The following is an 18,959-nucleotide window of genomic DNA, read 5'->3' as shown; positions in this document are numbered from 1 at the left end:
TTTGCAGTTGGTTGAACCTTGGAACATACACATGATGGGGGACCCGTTAAAGGCCCTTATGAACAGCTGTCCCCTACCAATACCTCTGCTCCTAGCCAGGTTCTATGAGCTTTCCTGGGTTGCCTCTGCACCTAAGGGTTGTGATCCGAGCCCTGTTTCAATGGAACGGCAGGTGGCTCTGTTTCCTCCCTCAGTGGCTGCTGTGGGTGCTGGATGGGAAGATATTCGCTCTATTAATTTGCTCTGAGGTTTGCCCCTGGGAACGTTGTATGCGAATGCTGGTAACAGCAATGTTTTGTCTACCACTTTGAGCATGTGAATATCTGACTTTCAATGTGGTGAGAACGTTTTATTTGGCCTGTTCTTACTTTCAAATTTGTTTTGAAATTGCATTCATTTAACAGTTTTTATATATTATATATAGGTTTGGCTTTCATTGTGCTTTGGGCCTCCAAATAGCATGAGTGCCTATATTTTAAAATGATTTCAAGCTATTTTAATATGCACAGTTTCTAGCATTTCATTTTATACTTACATGTGATTCCCTTGCTTTTAGTAGCTTTTCACCAACATATGTATGAGGAGTGGGAGTCATGTGCTCGAGTTAGGGCCGGTAGGAAATTTGTATCATTCTTGCACATATGCAAATCTTCTTCTTATAGCTGAACATTTTGCATTTGTGACTGTTGGATTGAATTCACAGAAACACCGACCTTGCTGAGACAGAACACTTCGTGAGAATACTAGCACAACGACTTGGCATGTGGTGCAAGGCCTCTCACATGTGTAATACAAATGTGTTTTATTATTACATTCATATGGCATCACAGCTATCTGTAGAACACAAACAATGACTACCCGATTACAATATCCACCCGAGGCAAGCAGGCCATTATCTATATTTAGTAGTTTGTTTCCTAACAAAATCAGAGAAGACACTTCTGCTGACCTCATGGGGTCCCTGCAAGTTGTAACTTTCACCTTGCAGCTGACTTACATCTCCATGAGGGGTGTCCAGTTTGTGACCAAGACATGGTGATACACTCTTACTAGGCCTGGGCAGTGAACTCTGCTTTGTTTGCAGACTTTGCGGATTTTTCTGCACTCCGCGCTGCACGGAGTTTGCGGAGTGCAGAAAACTCCACTTTACGTAGTGCAGCAGAGTATGTTCCCTGCTTGCGCACGCAAACAGTTAGTTTACGAGCGCAAGCTGCCACTCGGGTAGAATTTCTACCGGAGCGGCAAGAAGACCAGCGTGAACAACAGTTTGCACTACAATCTGTCACTTGCAAATCTTCGCAGAGTTTTTTGAAACTCTGCAGAGTTCCGTGTAGCAAAACTACGCAAACTACGCCCAGGCTTAACTCTTACCCATCAGGTAAAAGGGATAGAATGGATCATCCAGACGGGGTTTTCTTGGCAAATCATATATTCACACCTTGGACATATATGTTAGAGTTAGTATTGTAGGGGTATGCTCGATAGCTACAATCTCTTGTATGTATTAATATACAACCTGTCTCAACAAGGTGGTGGAGCTCTTTGTTTTATTTTCTGTGTTCACACTAATTGTAACTTTTATCTGCTTCTGCCCATTATACATCGCAGCTCCCATATTTTATACAAGCCCCTGTTTATATTCTTTGTCTATTTCTCTGAGCAAAAGAAAGCACAAGTGACAGAGCAAATGTTTGTAGTCTGTCACCATGGTTCCTGAGCGAACAAAGTTGTCATGTTCAGTAGTTGGTACAACTGTTTGCTCCCCGTTTACATTAGGTGGCCTAACAGTGGCACTGCGAGTTATGTGGCCCAAGGGACAATATATTTGACGGGAGTGCATATAATTAGTCTGGCACCATTCTAAGTTTATTTCTTTCAAAAATGCACAGTTCCTACTGATTGGTGGAAACTACACAACAGTTGTGTTGGTTTGTGAGTGGGCGTACTAGAGGTTGTATGGGGTATGAGTGGTTCTGTGGATGATGTATTCAGTAATGTCACTGACAATGCCATGAGTTATGTAATATGTGAGGTCATAAGCAGTGCATTGCAGGGGTGTAGGTTACAGTAAGTCCAGGTAACTATAACTGCTGAATTTCATTGGTTTTGTACGAGTAAAATATGAACTATAACATACCTGTAACCTTTGGTGTTTTCAGACAATTTCTATGTTTTTTTACATTCTATTTCTTAATGATAACGTCTCTGTAACATTTGTTTTTTTAAGTGAATTCCTATGGGCTTTTTTAACTAGCAGTTCTGTTCGCAGAGTGGGGGAGAAAGGGGACGAGGCCTTCAACAAACTGTCCCTCTGTGTTGGACTTATTGGAGTTAACAGGATGGCTTTGTGGCTCAAAGGACCCTCAGCAGACAAGGGGGCTTCATCCCCCAAGCAGTAGTGTGCCGGGAGGCGCATTTGAAGTAGTAAAGAAAGGGAGCAGCCCTCAAATCAGCTTTCAGCAATCCCTCTTTGTGGGACTTATCAGAGGTAACAGGAGGGGTTATTTGCCCCCAAAGACCATTAGTATCTAAAGGGACTCCATCCCCAAACCTCTCATTATTATAGGCTTACACCTACACCTGCAAAGAAAAATATGCTAAAAAACAGCAAGCTAATATATTCTGCTTTCCCAACTGTCTGTACAAGGTTTCGACTTTGGAAAGACACCATAGATTGGCAGGTTCAGGAAACTGAGGCCTTATTCAGAGCATGACTCGTAAAAAAAAAATTCTGAACAAAACAGTGCCACAAACTTCCTGTCTTGGAATAGCCAAAATTGAGGATCTGAACACAATTCATATTCCCGCATTCACACGCTTTGAGAACTGGCAGCATTTAACACACTTCAGTGAGAATACACTAGATACCATGATACCTAATGGTTCTTTCAATTCATCAGACCCCAATTAGAAGGGATGGTTCATTTGGCTGACAGACACTATTAGGTGTCAATATAGATTACTGATTAAAACTGCAAGGTTTTAGGATCAATAGGTGGTGATGTCATATAGATTTGGGAAGTGCCTCGATTGGCTAAAAACCTCAACATTTTCCCAGGTGAAGCAACACTTGTCCCTTCTTCTGATGACATGGATCTCAGAGATTTTCTATTAGATCTTTGGAAACTCATGTCAAAAGCACCTCTTGTATAGAATATACAACGAGCTGTGGAAATTTCTCAACTCAAAGCTGCTGCTAGATTGCGCGAGATTGACAGAGTTTACTTAGAAAAGGCTTTGATTGTCATTGACAATTGTATTTCCATATGATCATCCATATTAACTGGGCAACCTAGTGTATTTTGCAAGTGACATAATACAGCAAGATATGTCTATTTTACAGCAGAGTCAGTCACAGCTACAGTCCATTGAATTACTAAGCTGGATACTACAAACATTACGTTCTGGCCACGTGCCATGGCATTACATCACAAGTTTGTTTTCTGCATCTGATCTGACAGTGATGGTAAGTAGACATGTGAATATACCATGTTGCACATTGAACGATTAGACCAATTACCATTCACTATGGCTGAGGCACCAGCCACAGACTGGATAATCCATGGTTATATCACTCCATCGGTCATGACCTTCCAATTCCAATATTTTGCACAATACCAACATGTAGGCAGATGCAAAGAGCTAGGGAAAGGCTATGTACATGAGTAATGGGATTTACCATTCAAGTTTAGATGCAGGAATGGGGACACAGAAGTTTACCTGAGTGGTTCCGATGGTGAGGTTGCTCTTAGCGGGTCTTGGTTTGTAAGGACATTTCTCTTCATTGGGAATGCAGTGCTTCAGCTGCAAACTTATCCTGTCATCTGACGATTTCTTCAGCTGCTGTGATTCATCTGGCTATCAAATAGCTCTTGAATGGTAGCTCTTTGATGTTGCATGATCATGATTGTTGTGGAATGGAACCAGGCATTGCTTATCTGGTAATGGTTAATTGCACATTCATTTGGTGCACACAAGTACTGTTTCATTCTGCCCACACAGTCATGGAGGCAACACTATGGCCTTCAATAAAAGTTTCAAACATATGCTTTGATTCGCTGAGCAAAATCAAACCCATGCTTTTTCAAAAGATGCAGCCTTAAATTCAGCCAGAGAGACGTTTGATCGCCAGGTTGAAAGGTCTTTGTCTGAGATACAGTCACTCCTCCATACTAACTTATAGCTGAATTTTGGGGGGCTGGTCTACCATATCTTTCAGATGTTTGTTACAAAGGGACTAGTGCACTTTTAAAAAATATATCGGCTCTCCTCTGGTTAGCATCTGTCAGACAGTTTTTGAAGTTATACCATCTTTCATACACTCTGTGTTGAGGAGCGTTTTTGGAGGGCTCCTGCTTGTCCTGCTACTTGTGGTGGGAATCTTGATTTCAATTTTTCTGCTCTGCAATGGACATCCCACTTCCATTGAGAATGGAGACAGCACTGCTTGGGCTGCAATGCCTTGAGCTCATGGTACACTATTTCAGCACACCTCTGCTTTGAGAATGAAATAAGCGCTGGTTCTTGTCCTTCAGGCCTGTTTGGCTTCATTGCGTACAACCTGTATTCCACTGCCTGCTTTGCAGCTATGGATCCATATTGGTTGTATGCCTAGGATCACAATCAGTTGCACCACTGGATGTTGAGGTACTGATGGACTCCTTAAAGGCCCATGGGTATTGTTGTCCCCAGCATATTCCATTGCTGATGAATGCATTATTCGAGGCACCCTCAAATGCTTTGGCTCTCAGTGAAAAGCACACCAGCTCTATAATATGTTTAAAGGTTGCAGTCCCTCCCTCAGCGGTTTGTGTGGGAACTGGAAGGATTCACCTTTGCTCCATAAACCTGCATTAAGGTGCACCTCTGGGAACGTCATCTGCGGTTGTGGACAACAGCAATTGCATCCACCACTCAGAACATGTCAACAATTGGCTTTTCTGGGTGGTGGTAATGATTTGGCCAGTTTTCTTTTTAGACAAAATGAATCAAATAGCTTTTTCCTTTATTTTTCTAGGCACCAAGGCTTTCTGAGTGCTTGGGATTTCAAACAGTATAATGACATCATGCCTTTTATATGAATATTTTAAAGGCAAGCTTGCTTTTCGATGATTTTAAGAGTAGTTTTAAACTTTTTAACTTTGCTTCATTATGACCTGCTGGATTTTAGATAGCTTTTCTATATCACCTCTTAGTATGAGGAGTTGCTATTTGCCCGAGTTAGGTCCATGTAGTGAAGCGGCTCATTTCTTACACTGTCCTTTTTTTCACAATAACATTTCTGCTGTGACCTTTTGCACATATGTGGGTGCATGACTGTGCTGGATTAATTTCTCTGAAACTACTTTCTTTACACATCTAGCTTTGAGTAACATTATCACTATGCCTCAGACATTATGGACATGGTCTCTTTCGCATTATGTACAAATGTAGTTCTAGCTTTATCCAATAGTCGACAGGGCTATCTACATATCCCTAACATCAATAATCCATATACTCATCGAAAGAGCATCCCAATAGATTAGCAGAGGAGGCACTTCTGCTGACATTGCGGGTTCCTGCTTGCTGAGAATTCAACACGCAGCGGTCCGACATCTCCGTGAGGGGTGTCCAGTTCTTGAATAAGATGGGGTCCTATATTCTCTCTCACCAGGTAATGGGGTTGGATCGTTCCTTGGAGGGTTTCTTCGCTTTACATCTATACACACTCTAGGCACACTCAGAGCAGGTTTTGCTTAGTAGGAGTATGTCTGATTGCTGCATTAATGCACTGTTTTAGCACCATGGTTGAACTGTATCTACAATTTGTGCTTGCAGTCACTTTCATCTGTTTCTGTCTGCTAATTATCACAGCACTTGTATTCTATACAAGAATAACGCTGGTTCAATAAATACATTGAAGAACGTCCCAGTGTGTATTGTCTAAGCACACGTAAGCACAAGTAACTGAGCAAAAGGTTCAGATCTGTTTCTATGATCCCTGAGGGTTCAGGGTTGTCATGTTCAGTGGTTGCCAGAAACCATTCCCTCGCTGGTAAGGTTAGGGGGGCTTACAGTGGCACTGTGAGCTACCTGGTCTCTAGGCCAACATATCTTGGGGGGGTGCCTAAGTTAGAATAGACACCTAACCCAGACTTTATGTTGTCCAACATACATGCAGGTCCTACGGATTAATGGGTGCTATGTTAAAGTTTTTTCTTTATTTTGTTGTTGTCCCATTTCACCTTTGTGGAAGAGTCGGGTGCTTGCTTAGAGTTATCCTTTTCAGAATTACTCTTTACCTGTGTGGTCCCTGATCTTGCTCCCAAATTATCTCAATCCAACGTAGAATTGGTTTCTTCAATAATTTCAAGCAATTCATGCTCCTGTTGTGCGTGATGTAAATCACTCAAGCGCTGGGGTATAGCTAATGCAGCTGCTTCCCTTTTTATGTTACTTAATACTGTGACAACAATGCCCATCAGTTTATTCCCTAAGTCCAGGGCAGGTGCAGCCTCATGCTCATTTTGTACCTGTTTCAATACCTCAGGTAGAACAGCCAAAGAAGGGGTACCATGTGTTCTGGTATATACTGCAGCAAAGACTGTACCCAAGTAGCACAATCTTCTATTGGGGGAGTCATCCCTATTGGCAAGCAAATTGTCAGTATTATGCATTTTTTCTGCAGGCCTGCTTGAGAAAATACTGCTTCAAGATGTTTCTCTTTTTGTGCTACCTTCTTGTAAGGAGTGTATTTGTCTGGTGGTTCATCTACTTGCAATTCGTGAAATAGCCAAGTATCATCATCTACAGCAGGGAATTTAACCCATGAGTAAAATACCTCAGTTCTAAATGCTTTGTGTGCCTCTGCCACAGAGGTAATATTCCCACTGTCTGGTGTGAGGCCATGTTGAAGTAATTTTTGAGTGACTGCATGTCTGCGGTTCTTAGAAATATTATGTGCCATGTTTTGTAAGAAAAGTATTAAAGACTTTGGCTCACACAGTGGGAACGATATCCTTTCAAGCTTAAATGTACCGATGGCCAATACATAAGATATACCTACTCAGCCAAGGAGGATGTTCCCTTACACCACAGGCGTTTCCTGTTTAAAAGTTGGGTAGGGATCTCTCAGGAAGCATGATTGAACTACTCAGTTAACGAAAATACGAAACCAACTAATGTCGGCGGCGCCAGGTCATGTGGTTTCCGCAAATGAATAGGAACTGCACGTTTGCAGACATTATGAACTTAGGATGGTGCCAGACTGATTCCATGCACCCACGCAGGATATGTTGTCCCTTAGACCATGTAGCTCACAGTGCCACCATTTGCCCCCGTAAACCTGAACAGAGAGCGAGCAGTTCTGGCAACCCCTGAACATGTCAACTCTGTTCCCTCAGGAACTGTGGTCACAGACTTCAAACTTGCGCTCAGTCACTCATGTTTTCTTGTGCCCAGAGAAATAAACGAAGAATACGCGAAGAAGCATTTTCAATATTTATTGGACCCTAGTGATTCATGAATAGAAAATATGAGCTGCGATGATTAATAGACAAGAGCAGAAAAAAGTTATAATAAGTGTTAACAAAGTGAATAAAGAAATAGTTTCACCATCTTGTTGAGACAGGTTATATACGCATACATAACAAATATTAAAACAATGTAGTGTACTCTGTCCTATGAGTGTACCCCTAACTTACGTTTCAGGAGTGTGAATGCAAAATCTGCCAATAAAACCCCAGCCTGGATGGTCTAACCACTTTGTCTTGGTCATAAGCTAGACACCACTCGCAGAGATGTCAGTCAGCTGCTAGGTGAAAGCATCATGCATGCAGGGACCCCTCAAAGTCAGCAGGAGTATCTCCTCAAATTACGTTAGGAAACAAAAGGCTACATACAGAAAATGGCATCCTTGCCTCCGACCGAGCTTGTGATCAGGCAACCATTGTTTGTGTTCTACAGATAGTGATGTCACCATATGGATCGAATAATAAAACACTTTGTATTACGCACGTGAAAGGCCTTGCACCAGTGCCAATGCAGTGTGATAGTATTCTCCTCAAGTGTTCCGTGTCAGCAAGGTTGGTGTTTCAGTGAAACCAGTCCAAGTGTCGCAAATGCAAAATGTGTTTCAAACGTTAAAGTGGCAAAGAGAAGGCAATGCTAAGAAAAGGTAGCATGTACATGCCAGAATTGCACTTATTCCTACCGGGTCTAACTTGGGCACATGACAACAGAAGCACTCACACACCTATAAAACCTCTTATATACCCACCCATACAACCTCTCACATACCCATTTGCAGACCCATACACGTACCCACACAACTACTCATTCATCCATAGAGCCACTCACATGCCCACTCACTCATTCATATAGCCGCTCACACAACGACTCACTCACTCATACAGCTACTCATACAACCAGTCACTTACCCTTAGAGCCACTCACACAGCCACACACTCACCCATACAGCTACTCACACACCCACAGATTCACCCATATAGCCACTTTTATAGCCACTCACACCCAATCACTCACTCATACAGTCTCTCAACACAGCCACTCACTCACCCATAGAAGCACTCTCACACTCACTCACACAACCACTTACATACCCATTTACACATCCATACAAGCACTTTTACATCTACTCACTCTCCCATACAGCCTTTCACACAGACACTGACTCTCCAATACAGCCATTCACACACCCACTCATTGAACCAAACACTAACTCAAACAGCCATTTAGACAACCACCCACTCACCCATACAGTCACTCATGCAACCACTCACCCACCCATACAACCACTCACACAGCCAATCACTCATCCATAAAGCCACTCACACACCCACCAACGCAGCACTCACTCACCCATGCAGCTATTCACACACCCACTTATACACCCATACAGCCACTCAGACATGCACTCACACCCGGATACACACAGTCACACTGACACTCACATTCTATATGTTAGAAGTAGTATCACTCATTAGGGGTGGACCTACTATATTAATCTAACTTTTCTAGTAGGTTAGCATATACGTTTAACACTCATAATCTCTTAGAGATCACTTACACTCACTGGATGTTGTCATCAGTGATGTAATGTAAATGCCCCAAGGGCACATGCATACATTCCTTTTCTTTTAAACAATGTGGGGGAGGCCCTATGCCTCCCTCGCAGCCCTGGGGACCGCCACCACCTCCCTGGGGCTAAAATAAATAAGAATGCATGAGGGGTCAAGCCCCCCACTCTTCCCCAGGAACAACACAGAAGAAAATAGGGAAAAAAGCCAGCAACTTGCTGGAGGACCCACCCCCTTTCTCCACCACTCTGCAACCATGCCTCCTGGTGTATTGTTTGGGGGATGTGTTTGCAGAGTGGTGGAGACAGGGGGCATGTCCTCTGACAACCTCTCAGCAAATCAGCTGAGTGGGTCTTACTGGAGGTATCAAGAGAGCTAATTGGACTCTAAGGACCCTCAACAGCCAAGGGGACCTAATCCCCCAACTAGTAATGCACCAGGAGGCGCCATTGCAGAGTGGTGGAGAAAGGGGGCGTGGGACTTACTGGAGGTAACAGGAGGAGTAGTTGTCCCTCAAGGAAATCTTTGGGGGCCAACTACCCCTCATGTTAGCTCCAGTAAGTTCCACACAGCAGTCTCTAGCAGGGATGGAAGCGACCTCCGCCAGTCGGGGACAAGATTTGGCAATTTCCAGCGTCGAGCGGACGAATAATTGACCAAAAACACCAGTGCTGTGAATCGGAAGGTGTCCGGAGCATGGAAACAACAGAAATAGACTGAAAAACCAGAGCGAAGAGTCGCAATTCGTAAACGAGACCTGGGGATATGAAAAGCTCTGTGCGGGCTTAGATGGCGGCGCCCTGCGGTGTAAAAGCATCGGACCCAGCGTGATGAGTGAATAACGACAGTGACGTATACAGGTACAGATGCACAGTGCCTGGCATGCATACGTGTTTACAGAATTAGCGAAGTGTGGCATAGTAGCGTAGGCGATATTGGAGTGAGGAGATGCGCTACAACGATGAAGTTCATCGGACCACAGCGCAAAATGGCAGGAGGCTTTGGAACGAACGGCCAGTGAAATGCAATGCAGATACGGCAGAACTGGCGAAGGCATGACTCCGGATGCCTCAATGGTACACAGCATCTGGCTCTGTAGAATATACACCCAACAGACTATCAGTAACACGACGACTGTGTAACTGGCAGTTACGCACACCATGTCTGACCCTAAGATGGCGACATTTTAATGAACCATTCGCCTAACATAAGTAGGAATTAACTGTAGATTCTGAAATCGGAAAGGACGAGGAAGCCGAAGAACCGGGTAGCAACCCGTCACTCTGCTAAGAACATCAAGAATCCACTTTCAACCCTCGGTGGCTAGACGATCCGTGGGTCCAAGATGGCGCCCACCCACTAACCACTCCTGAGACAGCCGACACAGCCAAAACCAATGTGGGGTGCACTGCAAACCTGCCAAGCCCAATGATTGCGTTGCGAACACGGGGGGATCCCCCCGATACCACACCCGACTGCGAAGCCGAGAGCGCTGTGAGTGCGGCAGTTTCAAGGTCAGTGAGGCGACTCTTACGCACCACCACCTCCTTCTGCCCTGATGAATCCCCCGGTGGGTTCAGTAAGGGGGTAGTAGCGGGGAAATACAGAACCTAGACACCCCCGAAAAAGAAAAGAAAAAAAAGAAAAAAAAAGAAGAAAAAACGAAACTGAACACCGGGCAGCCGCCATTTTTGTGTGGGAAAGTTTTCGCAACAATGAAGACGGAAGTGAGCGATGTATAAAGCGGAGGCCACAAGCACAAGCTCCTCCCCCCAGGGTCAACACCACGAGTGCGAGGTAGCATCACAAGATGTTTGCAGCCATCGCTGAGTAGTCAAGGCTCTGTGAGACAACACAATACATCAGGGGCAGAATAGTGAGCAGCGGACTACCAGCACAGGCAAAGAAGTCACGCAACCCCTCCCCCACGAAAGTTAAGAACGAGACTTAGTACCAGGTAATCCCTGGCGAACACCACATGAGTGAGTGGGCGGCCCAAGTGGAGAGTTGTGAGCTGTTGGCAGACGCCACCGATTAGCCAAGGTTCAGCGAAGCAACACAGTACTACGAGGGTAGATTAGCATACTTATGATTTCCTGAGACCCTCCTGCGCATTTCAGCTTTGATTTGCTCCTGCGCGTACACCACCCCTGCTGGGAGATCCAATGCTGCAAACTCATCTAGGCTGAAACATCCCATGATGGCGACTTTGACAGCCCCGTGGAGAAAAGCTGAGACCCAGCTACCTCTGTATGATGCCCGGTGGAGCTACCTCGCTAGCTATGGGGGAGATTGACTTTGGGATCCCTCCTTTGACTATTCACCTACAGAGCCGGACTTCGGGCTAACGCTCCCGCGTCTCTCCTGACCTTACCTTCCCCCTCTTCCTTCCCCCAACACTGCCCCCTCTCCGCTCCTACTCTTTCCAGATTTTGTCCTCTGCCCTCACATGCCCTTGCCCTTTGTCTCCACCCTGTTTTTCTGTGAACCTCTTCCCTCGCCACCTGAGCCTGAACTAATTTGTCTGATGCCCGATGGAGCTACTTGGTTTAGCTATAGGGGAGATGTGCCGTGGATTCCCTCCTTGGTCGTCACCTACCCAGTCTATCTTTAGACAGACTTGCTTTCGTCTCTACGGTTGTTTCTTCCCTTATCCTCACTTTCCCTCCTCCCCCACCCCACCCTACTTTTTCACTCCTCTCTCTCCTCCCCTAATGTATTGCTGATTGTTTGATATATTGTTTACTTGTTTGATCTTTTCCTGATATATTGTTGAACCACATTGTTGCACTTCCTTTCGTCTCTCCGGCAGTCTCCTACCGCATCCGCCCTCTATTTATGTCTATCTTTCCCTCCTCTCTCAATGTATTGAGACTGAACTATTTTGTCTGATGCCCGATGGAGCTACTTGGTTTAGCTATAGGGGAGATGGGCCGTGGATTCCCTCCTTGGTCGTCACCTACCCAGTCGGTCTTTAGACAGACTTCTTTTCGTCTCTCCTTATCGTCTTGTCCCGAGATACTATCCCCTCTCCCCCGAATCTCTCACCCTGCCTGCTACTCTGCCTACCCCCGTGTCCTTTTTGCCCTTTGACTAAGCACTCCTTCTCCCCTTGTTGGGGAAAGATCCAATATTTACACCCTGGAGTCTCAGCGAACCCGCTGAGTGAGTCCACTGCGCCAAGGGAGCCACTCACACTTGAGGTTTGGTATGGCACCCCTTGCCAAAGCACTCCCTCTCCCCTTTCTGGGGGAAGGATCCAGTATGTAGGCCTTGGAGTCTCAGAGACCCCTCTGAGAGAGTCCACTGTGCAAAGGGAGCCTCTCGCAACAGAGATAGGGAAGTGATACTACTTCCCCTGGGATCACAGCTTACTGGACTTTGGACGTTGCCTTGACTCGTCTACCGGTTTGTGTCCCCGTCACCCTTCCCCTCCTCTTCCCATGCTGTGTCTCTCACCCTCCCCTCCTCTTTCCCGCCTTCATTATCTTTCTACTTCCCCTGCTCCAACCACCCCTCCCCTGAATCTCTCACCTTGCCTGCTTTTCCCCTTCAATCAATCAATCAATCAATCATGCCATTTGCATAGCGCACTACTCACCCGGGAGGGTCTCAAGGCGCTTGGGGGGAGGGGTATGCTACTGCTCGAACCCTTTCATATTTGTGCTTATTATTTATCTCGACCTTACAAGTTACTATGTGGTCATGCTGTACGGACTATGTAACCTTTGTAACGATGTAACCTGTAACTATGATCTGATGCTCATGTAAAGCGCTCCGATACCTCCGGGTCTAGCCAGCGCTATATAAAACTTTTGAAATAAATAAATAAATAATAAATAAATTGGTAAGAGTTATTCAGAGGCCACACCCCCTTTCTCCACAACTCTGCAAACACGGCTCCTGGAACACTACTAGTAGGGAAATGAAGTCTACTTTACTCCACAGGGACCTTGGGGGCCAAGAAACCCCCTTGGTATCTTCTGTAAGTACTACACAGCAGAATATCTGAGAGCTGGTCGGAGGCCCCAACCTCTTTCTCCACCACTCTGCAAATGCCATTACTACCTAAAACAAAAATAGAAATTGACACCAAAAAAAGTTTACAGGGATGTTATAGTTAGGAAATAGAATTTAAAAATCCTTAGAAATTCACTGAAAAAAACTAACGTTATAGTTAGGCTGACATTTCAGTCATGTAAAACCACTGAAATTCAGCAGTTATAGATACCTGATCTAACTATAACTTGTGCCCCGCAATGCACTGTTTATAACCTCACATATTACTTCACTCATGACCTGGTCAGTAACATCATTGCTAACATCACTCATGACATCTCAAATGACATAACTATAGTACTAGTCCTATAATATTTTTACCATGCATATACTTTTACCATGCATGCATTTAGCTTGCAAATGTATGTATTTTACAGGTAAGTGTGAATCCATTTTATATATAGTCACTAAGTAACTGGTTAGCAGCATCCAGACCAGCAGTGGGTGAAGGAATTGTTCATAAATTGGATGGCATCTTCTTTTTTGGTGATGCTGGAGATACTGAGGGTGGTAAATTGTTTGAGTATGTTCTTGAATGACTTTGTTGCAGTATAGACAGATTGAAACAGGAATTGAGGTGGGTGCTGACATAGACAGATAGACAGAGATGGGGAAGTTTGACACATTTCATAGTGAATTCCATGAAGTCTAGTTTCAGCTTAACTTGCATGAGGCAGATGATATTTGTAGAGCTGCGCGGCGAGACAATAGAACATGAAACACTCATATATGTTGTAAGAAATAGGTCTGAAAAGGTTCCACAGTAGGCCTTATAATACACTGTAAACCTATAGCAGGTTTAAAGCACCTGAGTGTCACAGTAGGTACATATCACTATTTCACCTATAGACAGGTTTTGATTGGTGGATAAATCAGGCAGGGCTACCCACTCTTCCTGTCTCCATCCTCCCACTGTACATTTCTTCTTCACCCTAACATTACCCCTAATTGTACCCTCTCCTTTCATGATTTGCCAGTGCTCTTTTCATCCATTTTGCTCACTATGCCTTTACCACAAATTCTCACACTCTGCTATCACGCAGTGCTATTCTGTATGTCACAAACAGATTCTGTGTTATGTCAGTGGGTTGCTCTACAGTGCCCTATTACTCAGGGAGTCTCCTGGCATTGCTGTGAGGAACACTTTAGCAGATGGCTCACTACTGCAGACACTGTTGACTCATTGGTTGCATTTTCTAAACAACTTGCTTTCATATTTACTCACTCTGAGCCATGGCGCCTTCCTTTGGAGAAACAGGATCTGAATGAAAAAACATAATTACAATTAGAAAAAACCCACTCACTGCTGGATCAGTATTCTGATTAAATATATGAAAATTGCACGGTAAAGAGAAGGCATACAGATCTTTGGCACACGCAGACAATGGACACCCACATGCAATTTTTTATTTGATTGAACAACAATTAATAAAATGCTGTTCACAACTGGTCTGTTGACAATGGTGCTGGTTTCTACAAATCAACTATGAGTGTGTGTACTTGAAGCATTACTACTTCCAACAATGGGTGTTGGAACAGTTAGCCACAGATTATTCCTTCTCCGGTGTACTCTTCAAAGGTCATCACCCTGGCCGGGCATACATTCACTTCCACAACAAAACCAGGAACCTCCGAACTCCTAGTCCCTCCCACATCCACTGACCTATGACAGGGGAGCGCTCCTTCACTTACTTAGCAGAATGGCTTTCCTTTATCGATAACTACTTTAACTTTAAAAACTTTAAAAAGTCATTGAAACCACGGCTGATTCCTTTTGACTCCCTCCTGTTGTCCTCTTCCAGCTCACTGGCAGATCCTCAGCTCACTTTCTGGTGATCACATGCTCTATAAATTCCATGACATGGCAAGTTACCAAATGAGGGGATATGATAAATATGATATACAATATATGATACCATATACAAAATGAAATAGGATATGATGTATGTTATATGATATGATATATGATGTGCTATGGTGTACTATGCTATAATATGATTTATGATATGTTATGCTATGATATATTATATGATATATAATGTGCTATGATTTGATATATATGATCTGAGATACGATATATGATATGATAGCTGATATGATATGATGTATGCTTGTTTAGCCCTGTGCATAATCTGTCAGTTACATCAAGCACTGTAGGATTAAGACAGTCAGAGTAAATAACAAAAGAAGGAATGCAGGAGTTAAGATTTGACTCCCCCTCACGAAATGCATGTTGGTGAGATTGAAGAAGCGCCCCCCGCGCCTAGGGGAGGGGCGCCCTTAGTTGCGCCACAAGGCAGAGCCCCCTCCAGGGTGTTATATTCTCTTTTATCGTTATACCTCTTTAAGAAATGTATGTAATGGTCGCATGCCATTGCATGCGACATGTTTCTCTTTAATTGTGTTCCAGGTTCCATTGTTAGGAGTTTGGTCCAAGCTGACTGTTTTATGCTGGACTTCGTGATGACTAGGTTGACATCCTGCTGCTAATAAAGAAGTATTTAAAACCTTGAATTTGAGGAGTTATTCAACATATTTTGGCGACGAAGGAAACTACCACTAAGCAGCAGGAATTATTGTGGTATTGGACCCAGCGTTTTCTACAATTTTCAAGTTTTTATTTTTCTGAAATTTCCATGTCCTCAAAACTGGTATGTACAATTTTATTTTAAAGTACTCTGATTGTACCTGTGGCTGAAAGCAACTAAACTGTGTGCTGATTGCACCTGCGGCTGAATTTTATTTAACAGATTATTATTATTCATTTTTAAATGTTTCGAGCGTTTTATAAGAAAAGAGCATTCATTTATGTTTGGAGGTGCGTTGGTGGAGCCATTAATGCGGAATAAATTTAATGCGGAATAAATTTACGCTTTCAAGTTTTAAATTTTTGACATTCATTGGATCGAAAAGAGTGAATCCATCAAAGCGACATTTAAATTTACTCACAGCAACGTTCTTCGCGCATGCCATTTCTTTCTCTGTGCCTGTACAGTGACGTTAGTCTGCTCAGTGACGAAAGCGTGCTGACGGCTTTGACAAAGGCGCATTGACGAAGGAACGCTACACTGTCATCACTTACAACACACACACAGCGGCCATTTTAATGTCAGTTTCCATGGTGATGAAATCAAGCATTACTACACGATAACGCGTTGTGGAAGGAAGCCTCGATTTATTTTCTAATGTTTTAAATTTATTTTCTCTTTAGTCTTCGCTCGAAACAACAATAAAACAGAAACAAAAAGTAAGTCTTGAATTAATGCTTCAACGTGTACAACATCCAGTTTCGTCAGTTTAAGGAAACACATTTTAATCTTGGCAATTTTCTTCGAATAGTGGAAGTATTTAACATGCAGCAAGTATTATTTTAATACAATACAAATTGTTTTCATTTTATTTTTTTGCAAAACTTTTGTTTTTAAGAATAACAGCATTAATAATTTCATTTTACAATATAATACATGTTCTGTTCCCATTATTGACAAGCCAATTTAGACTATCAATATGCAATTTGACCCACCTGCCAAATTTCTTCAGCTTAAGGGTGATCCACCCATGCCTTGGACAAGGTGGGAAGAAGAATTTATGACTTACATGAAGGCTATTGATGGGGAAAGAATGGGTTCAGAAAGGAAAAAAAGTATTTTATTACATTGCCTTGGTTCGGAGGGTCAGGTTATTTTTAGATCTTTACCCCAGATAACCTCTCAAACCGAAGGAGGAGGAGACTCTTTAAATGTTTATTCTGAAGCTTTAGCAAGACTTGAGAAAAGGTTCAAACCTACTGTTAGTATCGCTCTCAAACGATTCAACTTTTACACTAGAAAACGAAAGGAAGATGAATCTTTTGACGACTTTTTAACTTCATTAAGGTCATTAAGTTTACATTGCAATTTTGGCATGATGACAGATGAAATGATACGTGATCAGATTATTGTGCATGTAAAATGTAACAAAATTCAAGATAAACTGTGGTTAATGGGAGATCCGAACCTAAATGAAACTATTGAGATAGCCAAATCTCAAGAACAATCTGACTTATGGATGAATACCGTTAGAAACAATTCTGAAAAGAAAAATTCTGAAGAAAAAATTTGTGGAGTTAAACACAAACAAAATATCAAACATGAGTTTTCTCAATCTACTCCAAGATATAATTCTTTTACATCTGTACAAAAAAACAATGATGTGTTTAACTCACAGAGGATGTGTTTCAGATGTGGAAATAGATCTCATTATGCTTCTTTTTCAGGTTGTCCAGCGTTAAAAAGAGAATCTAATTTCTGTAAAAGAATCGGTCATTTTAGTAACATGTGTAGAGACAAACGTCCTCAGGTACATAGTAAGGGTGCTGTTTCATTATTATCAGATGAATCAGTTAACAATGTTAAGGAAGTTGAATATGATGGGGAAAGAGGTTTTGTAGCATCCATTGTGAATGATCAAACTATGTCACATTGTAAATCACCAAATTGTATATTTAAAGTATACGAATGTGAGCTATCACTTATGGTGGATTCAGGTTCTCCATTGACAATTTTAACTCAAGAATATTTCAGCAAGACTTTAGCTAATTCAAAAATGTTGAATAATATGGAAAAGTCTGATATTGTTGCAAAGCATTTTTCTGGTGACAAAATTGATATGCTTGGTTTCTTTCAGGTGGAAATCCATTTCAAAAACAGGAAAACTGACATTAAACTGTACATTTCGGTCAAAGGAGTTAATGTTTTAGGATGGTTCGATCAATGGAAATTAGGTATTCAGTTAAACCCTTGTGCTAAAGAACCTGTATCACTATATGATGATAATTTAATGGATACAGTTTCAGTAATTGACTATAATATTTCTAATTGTGAGAAAGGACACAATCTTATCAAATGTTTTAACTCTGTGTTTAGTGAAAAATTGGGTAAACTTAAGAATTATTCACATAATATTGTGTTAAAGAGAAACCACATTCCAGTGATTCAAAAACTTAGGGGTGTTCCAATCAACATCAGAGAGGAACTCAAAGGTATGCTGAAGGAATTATTGGATGAGGGCATTATTGAGCCGATAGATTCATCGGAGTGGGTTTCTCCCATAGTTTTGGTAAGAAAACCAGATAAAAAATTAAGGTTGTGTGTTGATTTGAGGGCCTTAAATGCCAATATTGTGATTGATTGTCACCCTTTGCCAAACATTAATGAATTAGTTTCACTTTTAGATGGGGCAAAAATGTTTTCTACATTAGATCTCAGGTCAGCGTACCATCACATTGAATTGACAGAGGCATCTAGAAAGCTTACAGCATTTATAACTCCACAGGGACTATTTCAGTATATACGCATGCCGTTTGGTTTAGCGTCAGCGGCGTCAGTTTTTCAAAGAACGATGTTTCATATTTTCAGGGACCTTTACACGTATGTCAAGTGCTTTCAGGACGATATTTTGGTGTGTTCAAAGAATTCTGTAGAACATGAGAAACATTTACAAGAGGTATGCAGAAGATTAGAGAGTAGTGGATTAACATTAAAGGCACACAAATGTAAACTTTTTCAGGAGTCAGTAGAGTATTTAGGTCACACACTTTCAGGTGAAGGGGTTGTTCCAAAAAAGTCAAATGTGGACGCTATTGTTAAAGCTCCTGCTCCGGTCAATAGAGATCAGCTTTTGTCTTTTGCGGGTATGTGCGAATATTATAGCAAGTTTGTGATAAACTTTGCCACCAAAATGGAACCTTTAAGAAAGTTATTAAGGCATGGTGTAGAATACTTATGGACGGATTCACAACAAAAAGCATTTGAAGTAATCAAAAATGATATCATAAATACACCC

General features: G+C 42.5%; 1 protein-coding gene across 5 annotated transcripts in view; it reads right to left on the bottom strand.

Annotated features, from left to right (window-relative positions):
• The window catches only part of LOC144828279 (GTPase IMAP family member 9-like), a 104,612-nt gene that overhangs the window by 11,064 nt on the left and 74,589 nt on the right, over window positions 1–18,959 (bottom strand). For 3 of the 5 annotated variants that reach the window (XM_078686359.1, XM_078686358.1, XM_078686361.1), the window contains 2 exons: window positions 17,341–17,422; window positions 14,362–14,397 (listed from right to left, as the gene is read on the bottom strand). In XM_078686359.1, coding sequence (XP_078542485.1) covers window positions 14,362–14,371 — 10 coding nt within the window. In that variant the 5' untranslated portion in view covers window positions 14,372–14,397; window positions 17,341–17,422. The remainder of the gene's footprint in view (window positions 1–14,361; window positions 14,398–17,340; window positions 17,423–18,959) is intronic. The other 2 variants (XM_078686360.1, XM_078686362.1) reach the window with 1 other exon arrangement.

This window comes from Lissotriton helveticus, chromosome 4_1 (genome assembly GCF_964261635.1).
Source record: "Lissotriton helveticus chromosome 4_1, aLisHel1.1, whole genome shotgun sequence".
NCBI classification, from domain to species: domain Eukaryota; kingdom Metazoa; phylum Chordata; class Amphibia; order Caudata; family Salamandridae; genus Lissotriton; species Lissotriton helveticus.
This window is presented reverse-complemented; position numbering and strand designations above follow the sequence as displayed.